The following is an 18,861-nucleotide window of genomic DNA, read 5'->3' on the forward strand; positions in this document are numbered from 1 at the left end:
ATAAATAGCTAATCAGAGTTGCAGTAAAATGAATTAATGTTGCAGCTGAGTGACAGTAAATTTTCCCCAGCAGAAGCTATATAATCTATAACATGTTATAAGTACTCCTTGGCTAAAGAGTGATTAGTTGGCAAGGAATGTGTGGACATAAGTGAGATGGCTTGGCAGGAAAATAGTAAGTAATTTCTCCTTGCATCATTTGTTGATGAAACAGTAAATGTTTTAAAGTTGTTCCACGCCAGCCCCCAACTAAAGTCACTGAAATAAAACTGCATCTTCCACCTCTTTGGTGGTCTTTAGATGGAAACCTCCTCTAGACTTCTGACATGAAATATCTGCAGCTTCGTACTTATAATAATGGGTAGAATGCATAGACGAACTGGCCATCTGTCACTTCTGGCAAATGCCAGAAGGGCCAGTGGCCTGATGGGCCGCTCCGGCTAGCTGAAGGCCTGGCCAAGCAGCTCCATGTCCCGACGCTCTGCTGGCATGCTGAGACCCTGTGATTCATGGTCACACCCCCTTTTCATGTGAGTGTGCCACAAATAGTATGCCAGGGCCGATTCATGCTCTCAGTCCATCCCTAGTAGTGTGTATTTAGAAACCCCTCTTATTTATGGACCGTTTTAGGTTGCTCCTACACCAGTTGTGGTTCTAGAGTACAGACACCTTTGCGTAACCTAAATCAATGTGCCAGTTGGTCGAGAGGCAGACAGAGAATCCTGCCTGGCCACTTACATAATATTTTATATAACGGAGTCGGCCTGCTCACTAAGACAACTAAACACAGGGTGAGCTGCTAACAACTGACAGGTACCCCTACCTGCAAAGTAAATATATCAAAAGAGAGTGTTGCAGCGCTGCACCTTGATGCAAAATTATATAATACTAACTATCAGTCTTAATCATACAAATCAAATGGTATATATGTCAGAATAGAAAAACTGCAAGTAGCTGGTGACAAGTGTAAATGCCTGTGTTCGGGCTTAATGGGTATTATAAATAATCATGGAAGTGGATACCATAACCTGAAAGATGGCTAATAGCAATAAAGTTATAAAACAGTGGGAAATAAAGTTAAATTAATTTATCTGGTATGCACTAAACCAGAGTAAGCCAGAAAAGATGCACTTGTAGGATAATCAATTTGTCAATAGATGTATCTCAGATTGGTGAATGATGCATCCGTTAGGAGTGAAAAAAGTAAAAAACAGGGGGAATGTGTCCATAAGCGGCGTCCCACTAAGGTGATGTCTAGTTGGGATGGATGAAACAGATGCCCGGGGTGGTCTTCTTTGGGACAAAGAGTAGGGTCGCTGTTTATGGGGAGAGGTTGCCTGGCTCCAGCACGTGAATACCAAGCGGCGCAGCTGCCGAATGGTGCCTGAATGAACAGGCTACCTCCGGCAAGCCGCACCGCACACTGGTAAGTGCTGTAGTCTGCGGGGGACGACGACACGGATGCAGCGCTAATGAAAGCAGTGCACCGGGCGTACTCCACCGTAGATGGGGGACTTACCTCTCTACCCACGCGGGCACCGCTCCTGTCCTGCCGGCTCATTTCCACTTGGTGGTGAGGCTTGCTTCCAGGGTTGGTCACGTGACTTGAGGGTTCCAAATAATAGCGTCCCGCCGTGTAGCGGGAAACTTGATAATAGTTCCTAGTTCCTGCACGTTGATCTGGGGTCTCTGGTAGTAATAAACAATAGGTGAAAGAGGATGAAGTTGGCTAATAGTGCAATCGTCTCCAACGCGTTTCAGCCTTTAGGCCTTTTTCAAGGAGGAATTGGTTGTAGTGCGGCAGTCTCTATAAGTAGTTGAGGGGCGATTCACACATATGCAGATGGATCTGTAGTGATTGGTTTAACTGATAAACACTCTGGATTGGTGTGATCTGCTGTCCATCATATAGTTAGACAGGTTGGTGACAGGTAATTATACTTAAAGCCATCAATCCTAGTGTGAAACATAGCTGATGGCATTACAATAGTCGTCTAAATTATAGTCCACTAAAGGTCTTGAACGGGGCAATAAGTAGTTCAATAATGCAGATCTTATAAACTGCATATAAATGTGTATATCTGTTCCTCACACCCTAAATGGCCAGGGTGGGGCATTCACAAAAGATGAGGGTAAACAATGTAAGCCAAATGGTGATGATCACATTAATTGCATATAATTGACATGACTTCGTTATCTTTATTTAAGCCCCTGGGTGCAAAAGTCTTCAGTTCGTGCATCCACTTAAGTTCTTGTTTGTTTATTTTGTTAATGAAATTGCCTCCTCTCCAGTTTGGTTTTATTTCCTGAATCCCTATAAATGATAATGACCTATAATCACTGTTGTGAAAATCTTTGAAGTGTTTAGATAAATTGTGCTCATCCAAGCCTTTTTTGATATTACGTATATGTTCGCTGATACGTGTACGCAGTGGTCTTATAGTGTGGCCTATATATTGTTTCTTACAGCCGCACTCAAGTAGATATATCACTCTCTTACTGTCACATGTTATTCTATCTTTGATCTCATATGTGATGTTCGTATATTGTGATAGGAAAATACTTGTAGGTTTGGTACTTCGTTTGTGGCAGTTCACACATCCTGGGCATTTGCCACAGTAAAAAAATCCACTCTGTGATTTATCTATGGTGGTTTGCCGTTTGATGGTAGGAGCAACATGATTATGCACCAATTTAGATCTTAAATCTGGTGCTTTTCTATATACAATATTAGGATGTGGGGGTAGTTGATCTGCTAGTGTTTCGTCCTCTAAAAGTAATGGCCAGTGTTTCTTAATGATTTTTTGTACATCTTTGTATTGTCTTGAAAAGCTGGTTATGAAGAGGATCTTACTCTCTGATTGATCTAATCCCTTGTCTTTATATTGTAGAAGTGTGTCTCTATCTAATTGTTCTATTTCTTTGAAAGCTTCTCCTAAGGTGGTGTTGTCATACTTTTTTTCAATGAACTGGGTTGTTAGTTCTTGTCCTTGTTTGATGAACTCCTCCTTCTTTGAGCAGTTCCTTCTTAGTCTGATGTATTGACTTTTGGGCACTGCTCTCAACCAGTTGGGGTGATGCCAACTGTCATGTAAGATGAAGCTGTTGACATCTACCTTCTTCTTAAATGTTCTGGTTTGTATGGTATTATTATCAATATATATCTCAAGGTCTAAAAAGTTAATATTCGTTCTGCTATAATCTGCTGTAAAGATTAGATTGTTATCATTAGTGTTCAGTCGTTCTAAGAACTTTAAGAGTTGTGATTCGTCACCTCTCCAAATAATCAAAATGTCATCAATGTATCGTTTCCAGAGCACGAGATTCGCCCCAAGCCCCGGATCACTAAAAACATGCTGGTCCTCCCACCAACTCATGTAGAGATTAGCGTAACTGGGGGCAAATCTCGTGCCCATGGCGGTTCCGGTGTGTTACAGATAGAATTGGTTCTCAAACCACACATAATTGTGTTCCAATATGAATTGTATACACTCTAGTGTGAAATGTCGTTGTGTTTCTAACATGTCTGGATCCTTATCTAGATGGTAATTAATACTTGAAATGCCTTGATTATGGTCTATCACTGAATATAATGATGTGATGTCTGCTGTCACTAACCATAGATTGTCATCCCATGTGATATCTTGAAGATGATTGAGGGTAGCTGTCGTGTCTCTTAGGTACGCCTGTTGTTTTTGTACGTATGGTTGTAGTATCAAATCTAGGTATTCCGACAGTTTGGAAGTTAAACCGCCTATACCTGAGATGATCGGTCTTCCTGGTGGTGATTCTGCGTTTTTATGAAGCTTAGGTAAATAGTAGAATACCGGTGTTATAGGGTCATGTGTTTGTATATATTTAAATTCTTTATCTGTAAGAACTCCAAGTTGCAATCCATTCTGTAATAATTTACTGAGGAGTTCTTGGAATTTAATAGTTGGATCTGCCCTTAGTTTGGAATAGGTTGTCTCGTCATTTAGAAGTCGTTGTGCTTCTTTTATGTAATCCTGTTTATCCAGTATTACTATCCCGCCCCCCTTGTCTGCGGGTTTAATGATGATCTGATTATTGTTTTGGAGCTCTTGTATTGCTAATTGTTCTTTATGAGTAAGATTATTCATCTTCTGTTTGTGTCGTGATTCTCCTAATTGCTCAATGTCCCTTTCTACCATCTTAGTAAATGTTTCAATATGTGCCCCTTGTAGGTGACTCGGATAAAATTTGGATTGAGGTTTGAGGGAGGTATGTTTAAAGGTTTCATGTTGTTTTGAGTTCCTTATTTCTTTTGGTATTGTGGAAGAAAAAAATTTCTTTAGAGTCAATTTTCTCTTAAAGCTATGTAGATCTAGGTAAGTCTGAAATTTGTCTAATTTGTTAGCTGGGGCAAATTTTAATCCTTTATCTAGGAGTCTCATTTGTTCTACAGATAGTTGCGTGTTACTTAGATTGAAAATCCCTTTACCTACTTCAGTTGTGTCTTTTTGCGTGTTTTTCTTGCTTGTTTCACCTCCTCTACATCCCCTTCTTGTTTTTCTAACTTTCTTTTTCCTTGTTGGGGTGTTGGACTTATTAGGATGGTGTTCATAGGATCCTGGTCTAAAAAAAGGGGAGTAATGCATTCTTTTGTTGGGACTACGTTTAGTGAGAGTTCTGTAGGTGGTAATTCTGTACCTAAGGGTGTGATTGTTGATGTAGTTAATTCGGGTGGGTCTGGGATGCCGTAGGATGTGGTCGCTTGAATAGGTACCTCTAAGGGTTCTGTTAATGAAATCTGTTTGTCATTCAGTATACTACTATTAATCCACCCTGTTTCTAGAGATAATCTGGCTAGGTCCTCATATATCTGTTCGTCTCCAATATCATGAACTGAGAATGAAGCGTTAGAATCGTATTCAATAGAGTCTTCAGGTACCTACTCTACAATCTCCTGACCTGCTGACTTGATGTTATGTCCTGTCTTATGTATTCTAGACATATATTGTTGGTATGTCAAATTAAATTTTTGTAGATAGGGCTATGCGTTTTGACCCTATAGGGATGTTTTACTGTTGTTGCTTGCTGTTTTTTTGTTGTCAGGTTCCTAGTGGGCCTAATGCCAAATTTGTCCCTTATAATTTTGTTTATCTTGGTTTCTATTAGTGTGTTTTCACCCCTTAGTAACCTATTTGCTGTAATCTCTGAAAGTGTTATGAACTCTTGTTCATCATGGTATGGTTCTAATTGTGAGTGAAGATAATTAATTTCTTCTAGTTGTTTTAATTGTTCTTGTTGTTGTCCAATGATTAATTGGATCAGTTTAATTGAACAGTTATGTAATATGTCATCCCATTTACTCAAGAAACTCTTGTTTTCTTGGTTGTGCGTTGGTTGTTTCTTAATACATAAGCCTCTGGGTATTAGATTGTTATCTTGATACCACTTTAAAGTGTGTGTGTCCCACCAAAGTTTGGTTTCTTTACTGACTAGTTTTTCAAGTCTGAGGAAGATGTCACAAAATGTTGAGCCTTTAGTGTGGGAATTGTGTGTGGTTAGGATTGACCCAAAAGCATCCCTAGCCCTTTCCTCCCTTTGGTTCCTAATTTCTAACAATCCCATATGTAGACTCTTGCTGCAGGACGTTGGGGTAAACAACAATAATGATATAACGGAGTCGGCCTGCGCACTAAGACAACTAAACACAGGGTGAGCTGCTAACAACTGACAGGTACCCCTACCTGCAAAGTAAATATATCAAAAGAGTGTTGCAGCGCTGCACCTTGATGCAAAATTATATAATACTAACTATCAGTCTTAATCATACAAATCAAATGGTATATATGTCAGAATAGAAAAACTGCAAGTAGCTGGTGACAAGTGTAAATGCCTGTGTTCGGGCTTAATGGGTATTATAAATAATCATGGAAGTGGATACCATAACCTGAAAGATGGCTAATAGCAATAAAGTTATAAAACAGTGGGAAATAAAGTTAAATTAATTTATTCAGTATGCACTAAACCAGAGTAAGCCAGAAAAGATGCACTTGTAGGATAATCAATTTGTCAATAGATGTATCTCAAATTGGTGAATGATGCATCCGTTAGGAGTGAAAAAAGTAAAAAACAGGGGGAATGTGTCCATAAGCGGCGTCCCGCTAAGGTGATGTCTAGCTGGGATGGATGAAACAGATGCCCGGGGTGGTCTTCTTTGGGACAAAGAGTAGGGTCGCTGTTTATGGGGAGAGGTTGCCTGGCTCCAGCACGTGAATACCAAGCGGCGCAGCTGCCGAATGGTGCCTGAATGAACAGGCTACCTCCGGCAAGCCGCACCGCACACTGCTGTAGTCTGCGGGGGGGGGACGACACGGATGCAGCGCTAATGAAAGCAGTGCACCAGGCGTCCCCCCCGCAGACTACAGCACTTACCAGTGTGCGGTGCGGCTTGCCGTAGGTAGCCTGTTCATTCAGGCACCATTCGGCAGCTGCGCCGCTTGGTATTCACGTGCTGGAGCCAGGCAACCTCTCCCCATAAACAGCGACCGTACTCTTTGTCCCAAAGAAGACCACCCCGGGCATCTGTTTCATCCATCCCAACTAGACATCACCTTAGCGGGACGCCGCTTATGGACACATTCCCCCTGTTTTTTACTTTTTTCACTCCTAACGGATGCATCATTCACCAATCTGAGATACATCTATTGACAAATTGATTATCCTACAAGTGCATCTTTTCTGGCTTACTCTGGTTTAGTGCATACTGAATAAATTAATTTAACTTTATTTCCCACTGTTTTATAACTTTATTGCTATTAGCCATCTTTCAGGTTATGGTATCCACTTCCATGATTATTTATAATACCCATTAAGCCCGAACACAGGCATTTACACTTGTCACCAGCTACTTGCAGTTTTTCTATTCTGACATATATACCATTTGATTTGTATGATTAAGACTGATAGTTAGTATTATATAATTTTGCATCAAGGTGCAGCGCTGCAACACTCTCTTTTGATAATATTTTCTATACTATTAGTCACCAGATGCAGCCATGTAGTTCATACATCCCACTTTGTAGAGGCCGGTGCTGGACAAGAGTGGTATGTGCAAGAATTGGGTGTGACCATTCACCACAGGGTCAAACTCAATTCCGATGCCTATCTTAATCCTGACGCCGGACTCTATAAGGACACCAGCCCAAACGAGGTAAGTCCGGGGCGCCCTTAGTGTTAGCCATGGGGGGGAGTGTTAGGTTTAGGAACGAAGGGGAGAGCCCTAGGTTTTGGCACTAACTAACCTTCTCCACCACGCACTAGGGTGCGTGGTGGAGAAGGTTAGGGTTAGGCTACAAGAAGGGAGGGTTAGGGGAAGGGGAAGTATACTTACCCGACTCCTGTCGGGATACCAACCATCGGGATATCGCTGTCAATATTTTGACAGGAAGCATCCCGACAGCCAGCATTACATACCCATTCTCTTCATAGAGCGTTTAGCTTGGTCTGTGCAGTCCCGCTGCTAAAAATCCACAGCACAGAAAAGCTAGACGCTGGCACTCTGCAAGAAATAGGCATAAACTGTCTGTCTGAAGAAGCGGGCAACAGTCCCTGGAAATGCGTAACAAAGTTTATGCAGTTTATCACATGCTTTACCATAAGATCAAAACACATTTGTATTAATTCCACACTATGAATCTTCAATAAACTGTTTACTTTGAAGAAGTGGTACTGACTACTCAATTTGGGGAACTTGTGCCAGAAAGGACATTGGGCCTGATTCAGACCCACTCGCAAGCGGCTGTCCGCTCGCAAGTGGGTCGATGGTGTGCACTGAGCATGCGCACGACGGCGGGAGCTCCGTCGTGCGCATGCGCCAGACGCGACGAGCGAAGGACTTTCCTTCGCTCGTTGTGTCTGATCAAAGGGGGCGTGCTGTCGATGTTGATTGACAGCACGCCCCCTTTGGTGGGCGTGCCGGGGGCGTGCCTCCCTGACGGGGGCGTTCCCAAGGGAACGCCTACCGTCAGAAGCCGGCCCACTGACATCACTAGTGATGTCAGTGGGAGTGATTTTGGCTCTGATAGAGCCAAAATCACTCCGGGCCTTGCGGTTGAGAAACTCAACCGTAGGCTCCGGCTCGCAGTGGCGATGGTCGCGATGGTCAAGACCATCGCGGCCATCAACCTGCACGCTCATATAGGCTGTGGGTGGTGACCCACAGCTATACGAGCGTCCAGGAGGACGCTCCATAATTATGGAGGACGGCCCTCATTCAGAGCGTGCGCTCTGCTCAGAGCGTACGGCTCTGAATGAGGGCCATTGTTTGCACAAAGATACATATACACCAATCAGCAGGTGTATCTATTTAGGGTGTTCACACTCTGGTGCAAAATCCGCACGATGATAATTCTAATCATACTTGCAGTACCTACTCTCCCAGAAGGTGCGGGAGTCTCATGTATTTTTCAGGCAGTCCTCCGCACCCATGGAAGAGTGGGTGGATCTCCCACATCTTGCCCACTTCCTAGTGAAGTGGACAGAATGGGGGAGGTGATACCGGGAATAGCGGGTCCATATGAAGGGGCGGGGCTAAATGATGGAAAGAGCTTAGCCTCGCCCCAAAGTGGTTAGCTGCGGGCTTCTCCCAGAGAGGAGAATGCAAAAGTAGGTAAATACTGTATGAGGGTTATTGCCAGCTGCTTCTGATTGGCTGAGTTGTGATTCCTTCTACTGATACTATTACTAGTGTGGCTACTGTGATCTACTCGCATTATGTATTTGATATATACAGACGTACCTTTATTAATTATAGCTTTTACCTTTTCCTCTGTGCTTAAAGTTTATTAAGTGACATTGTCATAGTGAATAGAGCACCTAATAAAACTGTGGTCATGTTGTTGATCATTCCATTTGCTGACTGTGCAAACTAAACATGACATAATCTAAGAGGCTACAATATAATTAATTTTTTTTTTAATGAGTGATAAAATTAGTAATATCAGCTTTGTTTTCATTAATTGCAGCTGTCATTTCAAGAAACCAAGAAGGACCCGGAGAGCTGGGAAAGGCCGTATTTATCCCTAAAGATGATCAAGAGAAAATGAAAGAATTATTCAAAATCAATCAGTTTAACCTCATGGCCAGTGATTTAATCGCTTTAAACAGAAGTTTGCCAGATGTCCGGCTGGAAGGGTAAGTTACACAGTGTAACAGCAGCTTAGGCAGCCTATGAATACACAATGCAAAGTAGCAAGAACTGATCTTCAGTTTACAAGTTCTTGTGCAGTGCAGTGAGTAGTGTAAATGGCTATAAGTGACATATATAAGAGATACCAGCAGTGCCTACTGATTTAAGAGGTAAGATTTCAAGTTGCAATTGAAGTTAGACAAGGACAGATTTTAGGGGTGTGCACCGGACACTTTTCGTGTTTTGTGTTTTGGTTTTGGATCTGGATCTTTCTTCGTGTTTTGGATCTGGATTGGTTTTGCCAAAACCACCCTTCCGTGTTTTGGGTTCTGGGTTTTGTGTTTTGGATCTGGATTTTTTCTTAAAAAATAAAAAAAAAACGCTAAAATCACATAAATGGGCCTTTTTTTGTTCCTACGCTATTAATAACCCCAATAACATTAATTTCCACTCATTTCCACTCTATTCTGAACACCTCACACCTCACAATATTGTTTTTAGGCCAAAAGGTTGTACCGAGGAAGCTGGATGACTATGCTAAGCGACACAAGGGGGCGGCACAAACACGTGGCCCATCTAGGAGTGGCACTGCAGTGGCAGACAGGAAGCCAATCAGCGTTATGGTGCCCATTTGCATGTAGCACGAACCCGGGAGATCCGTGCTACATGCATCTGTGTGATTGGCACAGAGCAATGACAGGTCCGTGAGACCCGTCTGTGCTGCTGTGGTAAAAAAAAAAAAAAAAACCTGTGTAAAAAAAGAAAAAAATGGCGTGCACCCCCCCAAAAAAGAGCAACCAGCCCCGGGCATTAGTAACCCAGTGCTGGGTGTGCTTAAATACAGGGGACAAATGACGTAGGGGTCCCCTGTACTTAAGCACAACCAGCACCGGGCTAGTCAGAACCAGCGCTGGTTGCCAAAATACGGGGGACAAACGACGTAGGGGTCCCCTGTATTCTGCGCAACCAGCTCTGGGCTCTGATCCGGTCCTGGTTCTGGAAATATAGGGGACAAAAAATGAGTAGGGTTCCCCTGTATGTTCCAGAACCAGCACTGGACTTTTTCTAGCGGGGGGCTGATGCCACAGCCAGGGGAGCCCTTTCACCGGGCCCCCCAGCCGCAGCATCAACCCTGACCGCTAGTCAGCCCAGGCCGGGGATCCCTGGAGAGCTGGGGACCCCCCCAATAAAGGGGTCACCCTCTCCAGGGCACCCCAGGCCCAGGCTGATAGCCCGGGGCTATCCCCGCCACCCCTGGTGGCGGTGGGTGGCGGGTTGATTGTGTGGTGTGGTGTAAATAAAGAATATCAAACATTGTCTTTACAAGTAGAACTGCAAGTCCCAGCTAGCCTGCCCCGCATGCTGGTACTTGGAGAACCACAAGTACCAGCATGCAGGGCATTAAGGGCCCACTAGTACCTGTAGTTCACCTGTAAAAAAAATGTTTAAAAAAACACAGGACACACACACCGTGACAGTATAAGTTTATTAAACATACATACACACACACACATGTACACATACTCACCTATACACATACTCACCTATGTAACCCTGTAGCATCGGTCCACTTGTCCGGTAAAGTATCCATAGGGGACCTGTGAAAAAAAACATACTCACCATCTCCTATGCGAGGTTCTGTCCTCTTCGTTCCAAAGTAGGCATCCCCGGACTTGGCAAAAAAAAAAAAAACGAAAACGCGATCCACGAACTTAGTACCGTTCTATAGAACGGTACTTCCCGAATGAGAGCTTAGCGGCGGGGTATCACCATGGAAACCCCGCTGCTAAGCGTTCATTGGCTGAGAGAGGTCATCTCCCGTCTCTCAGCCAATGAACGGCTCCCTCCATTGTAGTCAATGGTGGGAACCGCAGGGTAAACTTTAATAACCTTGCGGCTCCCAGCAACGAACGAAGAGGACAGAACCTCGCATAGGAGATGGTGAGTATGTTTTTTTTCACAGGTCCCCTATGGATACTTTACCGGACAAGTGGACCGATGCTACAGGGTTACATAGGTGAGTATGTGTACATACATTTTTTTACAGGTGAACTACAGGTACTAGTGGGCCCTTAATGCCCTGCATGCTGGTACTTGTGGTTCTCCAAGTACCAGCATGCGGGGCAGGCTTGCTGGGACTTGCAGTTCTACTTGTAAAGACAATGTTTGATATTCTTTATTTACACCACACCACACAATCAACCCGCCACCCACCGCCACCAGGGGTGGCGGGGATAGCCCCGGGCTATCAGCCTGGGCCTGGGGTGCCCTGGAGAGGGTGACCCCTTTATTGGGGGGGTCCCCAGCTCTCCAGGGATCCCCGGCCTGGGCTGACTAGCGGTCAGGGCTGATGCTGCGGCTGGGGGGCCCGGTGAAAGGGCTCCCCTGGCTGTGGCATCAGCCCCCCGCTAGAAAAAGTCCAGTGCTGGTTCTGGAATATACAGGGGAACCCTACTCATTTTTTTCCCCTGTATTTCCAGAACCAGGACCGGATCAGAGCCCAGAGCTGGTTGCGCAGAATACGGGGGACCCCTACGTCGTTTGTCCCCCGTATTTTGGCAACCAGCGCTGGTTCTGACTAGCCCGGTGCTGGTTGTGTTTAAGTACAGGGGACCCCTATGTCGTTTGTCCCCTGTATTTAAGCACACCCAGCACTGGGTCACTAATGCCCGGGGCTGGTTGCTCTTTTTTTGGGGGGGGGGCACGCCATTTTTTTCTCTTTTTACACAGGTTTTTTTTTTTTTATTTACCACAGCAGCACAGACGGGTCTCACGGACCCGTTAGTGCTCTGTGTCAATGACACAGATGCAAGTAGCACGGATCTCCTGGTCCGTGCGTGCATCTGTGTCATTGAAATACACAGCAGCACAGACGGGTCTCACTGACCCATCTGTGCTCTGTGTCACTGTCAATCACACAGATGCATGTAGCACGGATCTCACGAGTCCGTGCTACATGCAAATGAGCACCATAATGCTGATTGGCTGAGAGCCGTGACAGACGGCTCTGTCAGCCAATCAGCACTTTGCCCATTAACGGCAAAGGCATTTTTTTTTAAATGGCCGCTCGAGGCAAAACCTCGAGATCCGACAGCAGATCTCGAGGTTTTGCCTCGGGAGAGGGATCCGGGGCAGACAGGGAGATCCGAGCTTGGGCTCGGATCGCCCCGGATCCCCGAAGTTCGGGTGGGTTCGGTTCTCAGGGAACCGAACCCGCTCATCCCTAACAGATTTAGATGCACAAGTGGAGAGATGAGTTGGCAGTGGTAGAGGGTGAATGGTATTGGAAGGAGGGAGCTATAGAAGGACCGATAACTCTATCCAGCGGGTATGCAGTCGGGAAACCGGCTGCCTTAATACGACAGCCGGCTACCTGGTTGCTTTATCCCGGCATGGGTTAGATGACAGGCGTCTATATCTAGACGCCTGTCATTTACCAAACGCTGGGAGACCGGCGCCCGATCGAAGGGATGCCGGGCGCCGCGAGCGGATAGCGGCGGGGGGGGAGGGTTAGGTTTAGGGCACCCGTGGAGAGTTTGGGTTAGGCTAGGGGAAGGGGGGGGTTAGGCTCCCCCGGGGGGAGGTTAGGGTTAGGCACCCCCCGGGGGACTTAGGTTTAGGCATTGGAGAAGGGGGAGGTTAGGGTTAGGCACCCCTCCAGGGGACAGGTTTAGGCTGCGGGGAAGGGGGGGGGTTAGGCACTTAGAGGGGGGATTAGGATTAGACACATGGGGGGGAGGTTAGGGTTAGGCACCCCTAAGGAGGGTTAGGGGGTTAGGTAGGTTACTTTATACTTACCTTAGGGACAATCGGAATTTCCAGCGCTCTCGGGCTTCCGCTGCCGGGCTTTGCTGATCTGTCGGGCTGCAGCTGCCGGGAATCGAACTGCCGGCCATGGGCAGCCGGGATTCCATACCGATTCCATCCAGCAATATGCAGAAAAGTAAGAGAGGAAAACCAAGAAGTAGAGGGCGAGTGTAATTCTTTAAAGGTGAAAATGAGGATTTTATAATTAACATGTAGACAAGAGGAACTTTTGAGAAAGCATGGAGATGATAAATTGCAGTACAGAATACCTTTCCAACTGGAAACAGAGTATACTGGGTCCTGTAGTTTAATATCCAGGAGAGCATGTTAACATTTTCGATTTAAAAACACAATAAGGCTTTTTTATAGTAGGGATGTGCAGGCTCAGATTAGTTCATATTTTCCCGCCAAATTCTGATTTTTCCCGCCAAAAATTGGGTCTCAGAAAGAGGCAAAACGTCATCTTTCATGGACAAACATCATCATTCCTGGATAAAAGTCCATGAGAGATGATGTTTGTCCATGAAAGATGACGTTTTGCCTCTTTCTGAGACCCGATTTTTGACGGGAAAAATCTGAATTTGGTGGGAAAATCCAAACTAATCCGATCCTGCACATCCCTAATTTATAGAGGTACACAACACACATATCCCAGTTCTATGTACATATATTGCAGGAATGTGACTATTGTTGCAAAAATGCATGGCGGGTTAGCACATCTCTGCATATTGTCAAAGTTTGCATCCTGTAGTGGGCAGAGATGGGTCTATAGGCTTGTGGGAAGCAATAATAAGCTGCAAAGACTACCCACCAGTGTGGCTGTATCAGCACGCAGGCAGACATTTCTAGTTTACTTCACGGTCATGTGACTTGAATTGCGCCACTTAACAAATTGGAAATGAATGTTGCAGGATGAGATATTTAAATGAGCCACAAGAGATGGAGTGGGCACTTTTAGAGATATCTACTGGTGTTTTTGTATAAAAATGGGGAAATAAGTGGCCAACAAAAACAAAGAAAATTGGTATGAAAGACCAGTGCTTACCCAAAAGGTGTACAAACATACTGTATATAATATTGTGGGGGAGGCGTACTAAGCATTTTAGAGAGATAAAGTGGAGAGAGAGAAAGTACCAACCAATCAGCTCCTGTCATTTTCAAACACAACCTGTAAATTGACAGTTAGGAACTGATTGGTTGGTTCTTTATCTCTCTCCAAGGCTTAGTACATCTCCATCCCATATGTGTGGCCTGGCGTAACTGATTTCCCCCTCTTGAGGCTCCCATTCTGCTCTTCTTAGTATGCAAGTGGCCAACACAAGGTCAGGCCCCTACTCAAGTGTAGAAGAGCAGAGCAAGGGCATCATAAGGGGGCCAGCATTGACGGGACCTTCCCCAAATGTTGCAGTGGGGACTAGTGATGGGTGCTTCTTCCCCAGCTCATAATACTATATATATATATTATAATAGTATTAAATGCCCTCATATACTCTACATTAGTCTCATATAGCAACAGTAATAATGTAACAATGATAACAATGGTAATATGCTAACAATAGTAGCAGGGGTGTATTTAGGGATCCAAGCATCCCTGGCAATGTAATGGACTGGCGGCCCCTCCATGCACTGCCACCCAGTAGTAATCCCCTCTATGCTGCATTGCCCCCAGTAGTAGTCCCCCCCTATACAGTACCCCGAGTAGTAGTCCCCCCTATGCTGCATTGCCCCAGTAGTTGTCCCCCCTATACATTGCCCCCAGTAGTAGTCCCCTCTATACAGTGCCCACAATAGTAGTCCCCCCTATGCTGCATTGCCCCCAGTAGTAGTCCCCTTATACAGTGCCGCCAGTAGTAGTCTTCCTATACAGTGCCCCCAGTAGTAGTCCCCCCTATACAGTGCCCCCAGTAGTAGTCCCCCCTACACAGTGTCCCCAGTAGCGGCCCCCTCTATACAGTGCCCCCAGTAGCGGGCACCCCCACATAAAGTGCCCCCAGTAGCGGCCTCCCCCTATACAGTGCCCCCCTCTGCTGTGCCAGGCTTACACACACACAAGAAAAAAAAAATACAACTTACCTGATCCCCCGCTCCTGATGCGACCACCGCTGTCCGCTGCGAGTCCTGGATCTTCTCTTGCACTATGGGAGAGAAGGGGAGCCGGAAGACGGAGCTCAAGAGTGAGCTCCAGCCGGCTCCCTCCGTGGACAACTCAGCAGCCAATAAGAGTCTGTCTGACTTTCATTGGCTAGCTGCTATAACAAACACACAGCAGCAGCTGGCGACTGTGTGTTTGTAAACTGTGTAGGGCAGACCACTCTCACTGTGGTCTGCCCTACACTTGTGGGGCCGGGGGACTAGCGGGGGTAGTCTACCCCTTGGCTGCTGGTGGCACTGCCGGACGGCGCACCCCTTTGGTCGGCGCCCCTGGCGAGTGCCATCCTGGCCAATGGGTAGATACGCCCCTGAATAGTAGTAGGGCTTGGTAATATGCCACCAGTATCAATTATGGTCAGTAATATAATGTCCTGTTATATGCTCAGCAACAGCAGTATTACCAGTATAACAGCACAGACAGGAACTATACCTGGTAATATAGTGCCTAAGCTATGAAGTAGCAATAATACCCTGCTGCCACATTCTCTATATTTGCCTGCGTGCTGATACAGCCACACTGGTGGGTAGTCTTTGCAGCTTATTATTGCTTCCCACAAGCCTATAGACCCTACTCTGCATCTTGCCAAGTGACACGGGGCACCAAGCCACTGGGAGCAGTCCTTATACCCTCTGGATATCAGGGTGTCTATGAACTGGTGCAGTGACCTCTGGCAGATGGAGGCAAACCTGCAGGAAAAACTGCCTGTTGCAGGGAGAATATCAATAACAGGGAATGGGGTACCGATGGTTTACTAGGTGATTGGGTGGGTGTACCAAAACGTTTACAGAAAAGTGGATTCTCCTTCAAATATGATAATCAGGTTGTACTGTATGTCCTTTCAAAATGTTTATGGTTAGGTATTTTTCCATCTTTTAACTGTAAATAATTATGTGTTAGTACAAAATATACTAATAAGAATTCGTGTGTTAGTTGGTAGTGAACAATAGAACATTTGCAAAGGATGATCAAGAGAATCCATCCTAATTGTCAGGGCCGTAACTAGGGTAGTACGACCAGTGCCATCGCACAGGGCACCACAGGTCAGGGGGCGCTGTTCGGGCCTGTCAATTTTCTGTTTATTATCATTCTCACTTGTAGCTTCCTCTTATTTCATCCCCAGCATCTCCTGACCTCCCCTATCTCTTCCCTGGCCCTTCCTCATGAGGCCATGACCCCTTTTCGGGTGTGTTAACTCCCTATTAAATCATTGGGGGGCACCAATGCTCTTTCTGGCACAGGGCACCAAAAAGTCTAGTTACGGCTCTGCTAATTGTCATAGGAATTAATTGTTGGGTTGTGAGGAAATGTTTTGCTGGGTTCTCATTGCCACTAATGTGGACTGTACCACTTATGCTATGTTTAGACGTGTAAGTATCTCTTAATAAATAGCATTAAGCTAAGCTTGTCACTATTTGTGAATTGATGTTCTAACCCATTTTAGCATCAGAAACGAGTGCTAATGGGGTTGTGACTCATTCTTGAATAGTGCTCACAATTTGTAGTGGTAGTGGCACTATACTGTGGTACAATATATAGTGGGGGCTCTATAGTGTGGCATAGAGGAAAACACACATAGTGCATTCAGGGATTACCCTTATCTTTGAATTATTAATGCAATACAAGACAATAGTGATTCCCTTAGCATGAGTTATTGGCTGCAAAGTGCCTGATTGACACCACCATATTACTGAGACATCTAGAACTAGAACCTATGACATGGGTTATACAGTTTCAAAATCATCTTTGTTAAGAGCAAGAGCCATTATTTCTGCTCTGTGCTTTAGAAGCACGTGTCCCTTTCATAACCTTGGCTGTTATATAATGGCGTCTGCACAATCTATGTACTTTAATCGGACTGAACGCTGCAGCTGGAACAATGTCCCCGATTTCCAAACTCCATAGCTAAGTTCTAGTTAGGTTCCGTCATAACAAGAAAATTGAGGTTAAATATGAGTTAATGTGGAACAGTCTCCTCTAGCAAAACGCCGAAACACATATTTCATTTTTAGCTCCCACTTCTTAATGTAATTGCTGCAATTCAGCCTGAGAGGAAGGCGGCTGTAAATATTTATAATTAGGATATACTAATGGATTTCTTAGATTAGTAGGAATTATCAATAACAAATCATTTATAAAGTGTTTTAGTGGATAAGAAAAACGAAAAACATCTAGATACGTATTAAACCATTTCTCTGCAGACTGTGTGTGTGTGCATTGAATAAATTAAGAAACTGAAGGTTTTCTTGATCAGAATAATATGGGTACAAAACTGCATCAAAGATGGGTCTGCAGCCCCAGGTGCCGCTCTTAAATATGCTCCTTGGAATCAGTGGTTACCAGATATGTGATTCTGGGCAGAGCTTTTCACCACACACATGGATGGACCAGATTTTGGCAGCACCGTCTATTATCAACTACTCTCTGAAGTTCTGTCTACTCTATCTAGGAGATTAAGAAGTAGCTGGCCAGCAGTATGTGATGTATAGCTGTACTCTGAGACTGATATCTGAGAGTGCTGGCCTCATTCACATGCCCTGATCAACGGTCAGTTCCTTAATGTGTGAGCTGTTCTTAAAAAATATAGTTTCTGATGCCTGGCTTGGATTTTGATGAAGAATAGGTGGCTCTATAGTGTAGTGATGATAGCTCTATTGTGTGGCATGATGTGTAGTTGTGACTCTACAGTGTGGCATGATGTGTGATGGGGGTGGTTCTATAATGTGGCATGATTTGTATTGGTGACTCTACAGTGTGGCATGATGCGACTACACATCATGCCAAACTGTAGAGTCACCAATACAAATCATGCCACATTATAGAACCACCCCCACCACACATCATGCCACACTGTAGAGTCACCATGTGGCATGATGTATAGTGGTGGCTCTACTATACCTGTAGTGGTGGCTCTATTATATGTGTAGTGGTGGCTCTACTACACATGATGTGCAGTAGGGGTGGTTCCATAATGTGGCATTATTTGTATTGGTGGTGTGGCATTATGTATAGCAGGGGTGGTTCTATAATGTGGCATGATGTGTAGTGGTGACTCTACAGTGTGGCTTAATGTATAGCAGGGGTGGTTCTATAATGTGGCATGATGTGTAGTGGTGGCTCTGTAGTGCAGCATGATGTGTAGTAGTGGTGGCTCTATAATGTGGAATGATGTGTAGTGGGGGTGGTTCTATAATGTGGCATGATGTGTAGTGGTGGCTCTATAGTGCAGCATGACGTGTAGTGGGGGTCGTTCTATAATGTGGCATGATGTGTAGTGGTGGCTGTGTAGTGCAGCATGATTTGTAGTGGGGGTGGTTCTATAATGTGGAATGATGTGTAGTGGGGGTGGTTCTATAATGTGGCATGATGTGTAGTGGGGGTGGTTCTATAATGTGGAAAGATGTGTAGTGGTGGCTCTATAGTGCGGCATGACGTGTAGTGGGGGTGGTTCTATAATGTGGAATGATGAGTAGTAGTGGTGGCTCTATAATGTGGAATGATGTGTAGTGGTGGCTCTATAGTGCAGCATGATGTGTAGTAGTGGTGGTTATATAATGTGGAATGATGTGTAGTGGTGGCTCTGTAGTACAGCATGATGTGTAGTAGTGGTGGCTCTATAATGTGGCATGATGTGTAGTGATGGCTCTGTAGTGCAGCATGATGTGTAGTAGTGGTGGCTCTATAATGTGGAATGATGTGTAGTGGTGGCTCTGTAGTGCGGCATGATGTGTAGTAGTGGTGGCTCTAT

At 45.0% G+C, this 18,861-nt stretch overlaps 1 protein-coding gene across 2 annotated transcripts in view; it reads left to right on the plus strand.

Annotated features, from left to right (window-relative positions):
• GALNT13 (polypeptide N-acetylgalactosaminyltransferase 13) overlaps nucleotides 1-18,861 on the plus strand; it is a 531,019-nt gene that overhangs the window by 204,549 nt on the left and 307,609 nt on the right. For both annotated transcript variants that reach the window (XM_088462019.1, XM_088462018.1), the window contains exon 2: nucleotides 8,994-9,162. In XM_088462019.1, coding sequence (XP_088318145.1) covers nucleotides 8,994-9,162 — 169 coding nt within the window. The remainder of the gene's footprint in view (nucleotides 1-8,993; nucleotides 9,163-18,861) is intronic.

This window comes from Taudactylus pleione, unplaced genomic scaffold (genome assembly GCF_031769625.1).
Source record: "Taudactylus pleione unplaced genomic scaffold, aTauple2 ptg001137l, whole genome shotgun sequence".
Taxonomy (NCBI): Eukaryota; Metazoa; Chordata; class Amphibia; order Anura; family Myobatrachidae; genus Taudactylus; species Taudactylus pleione.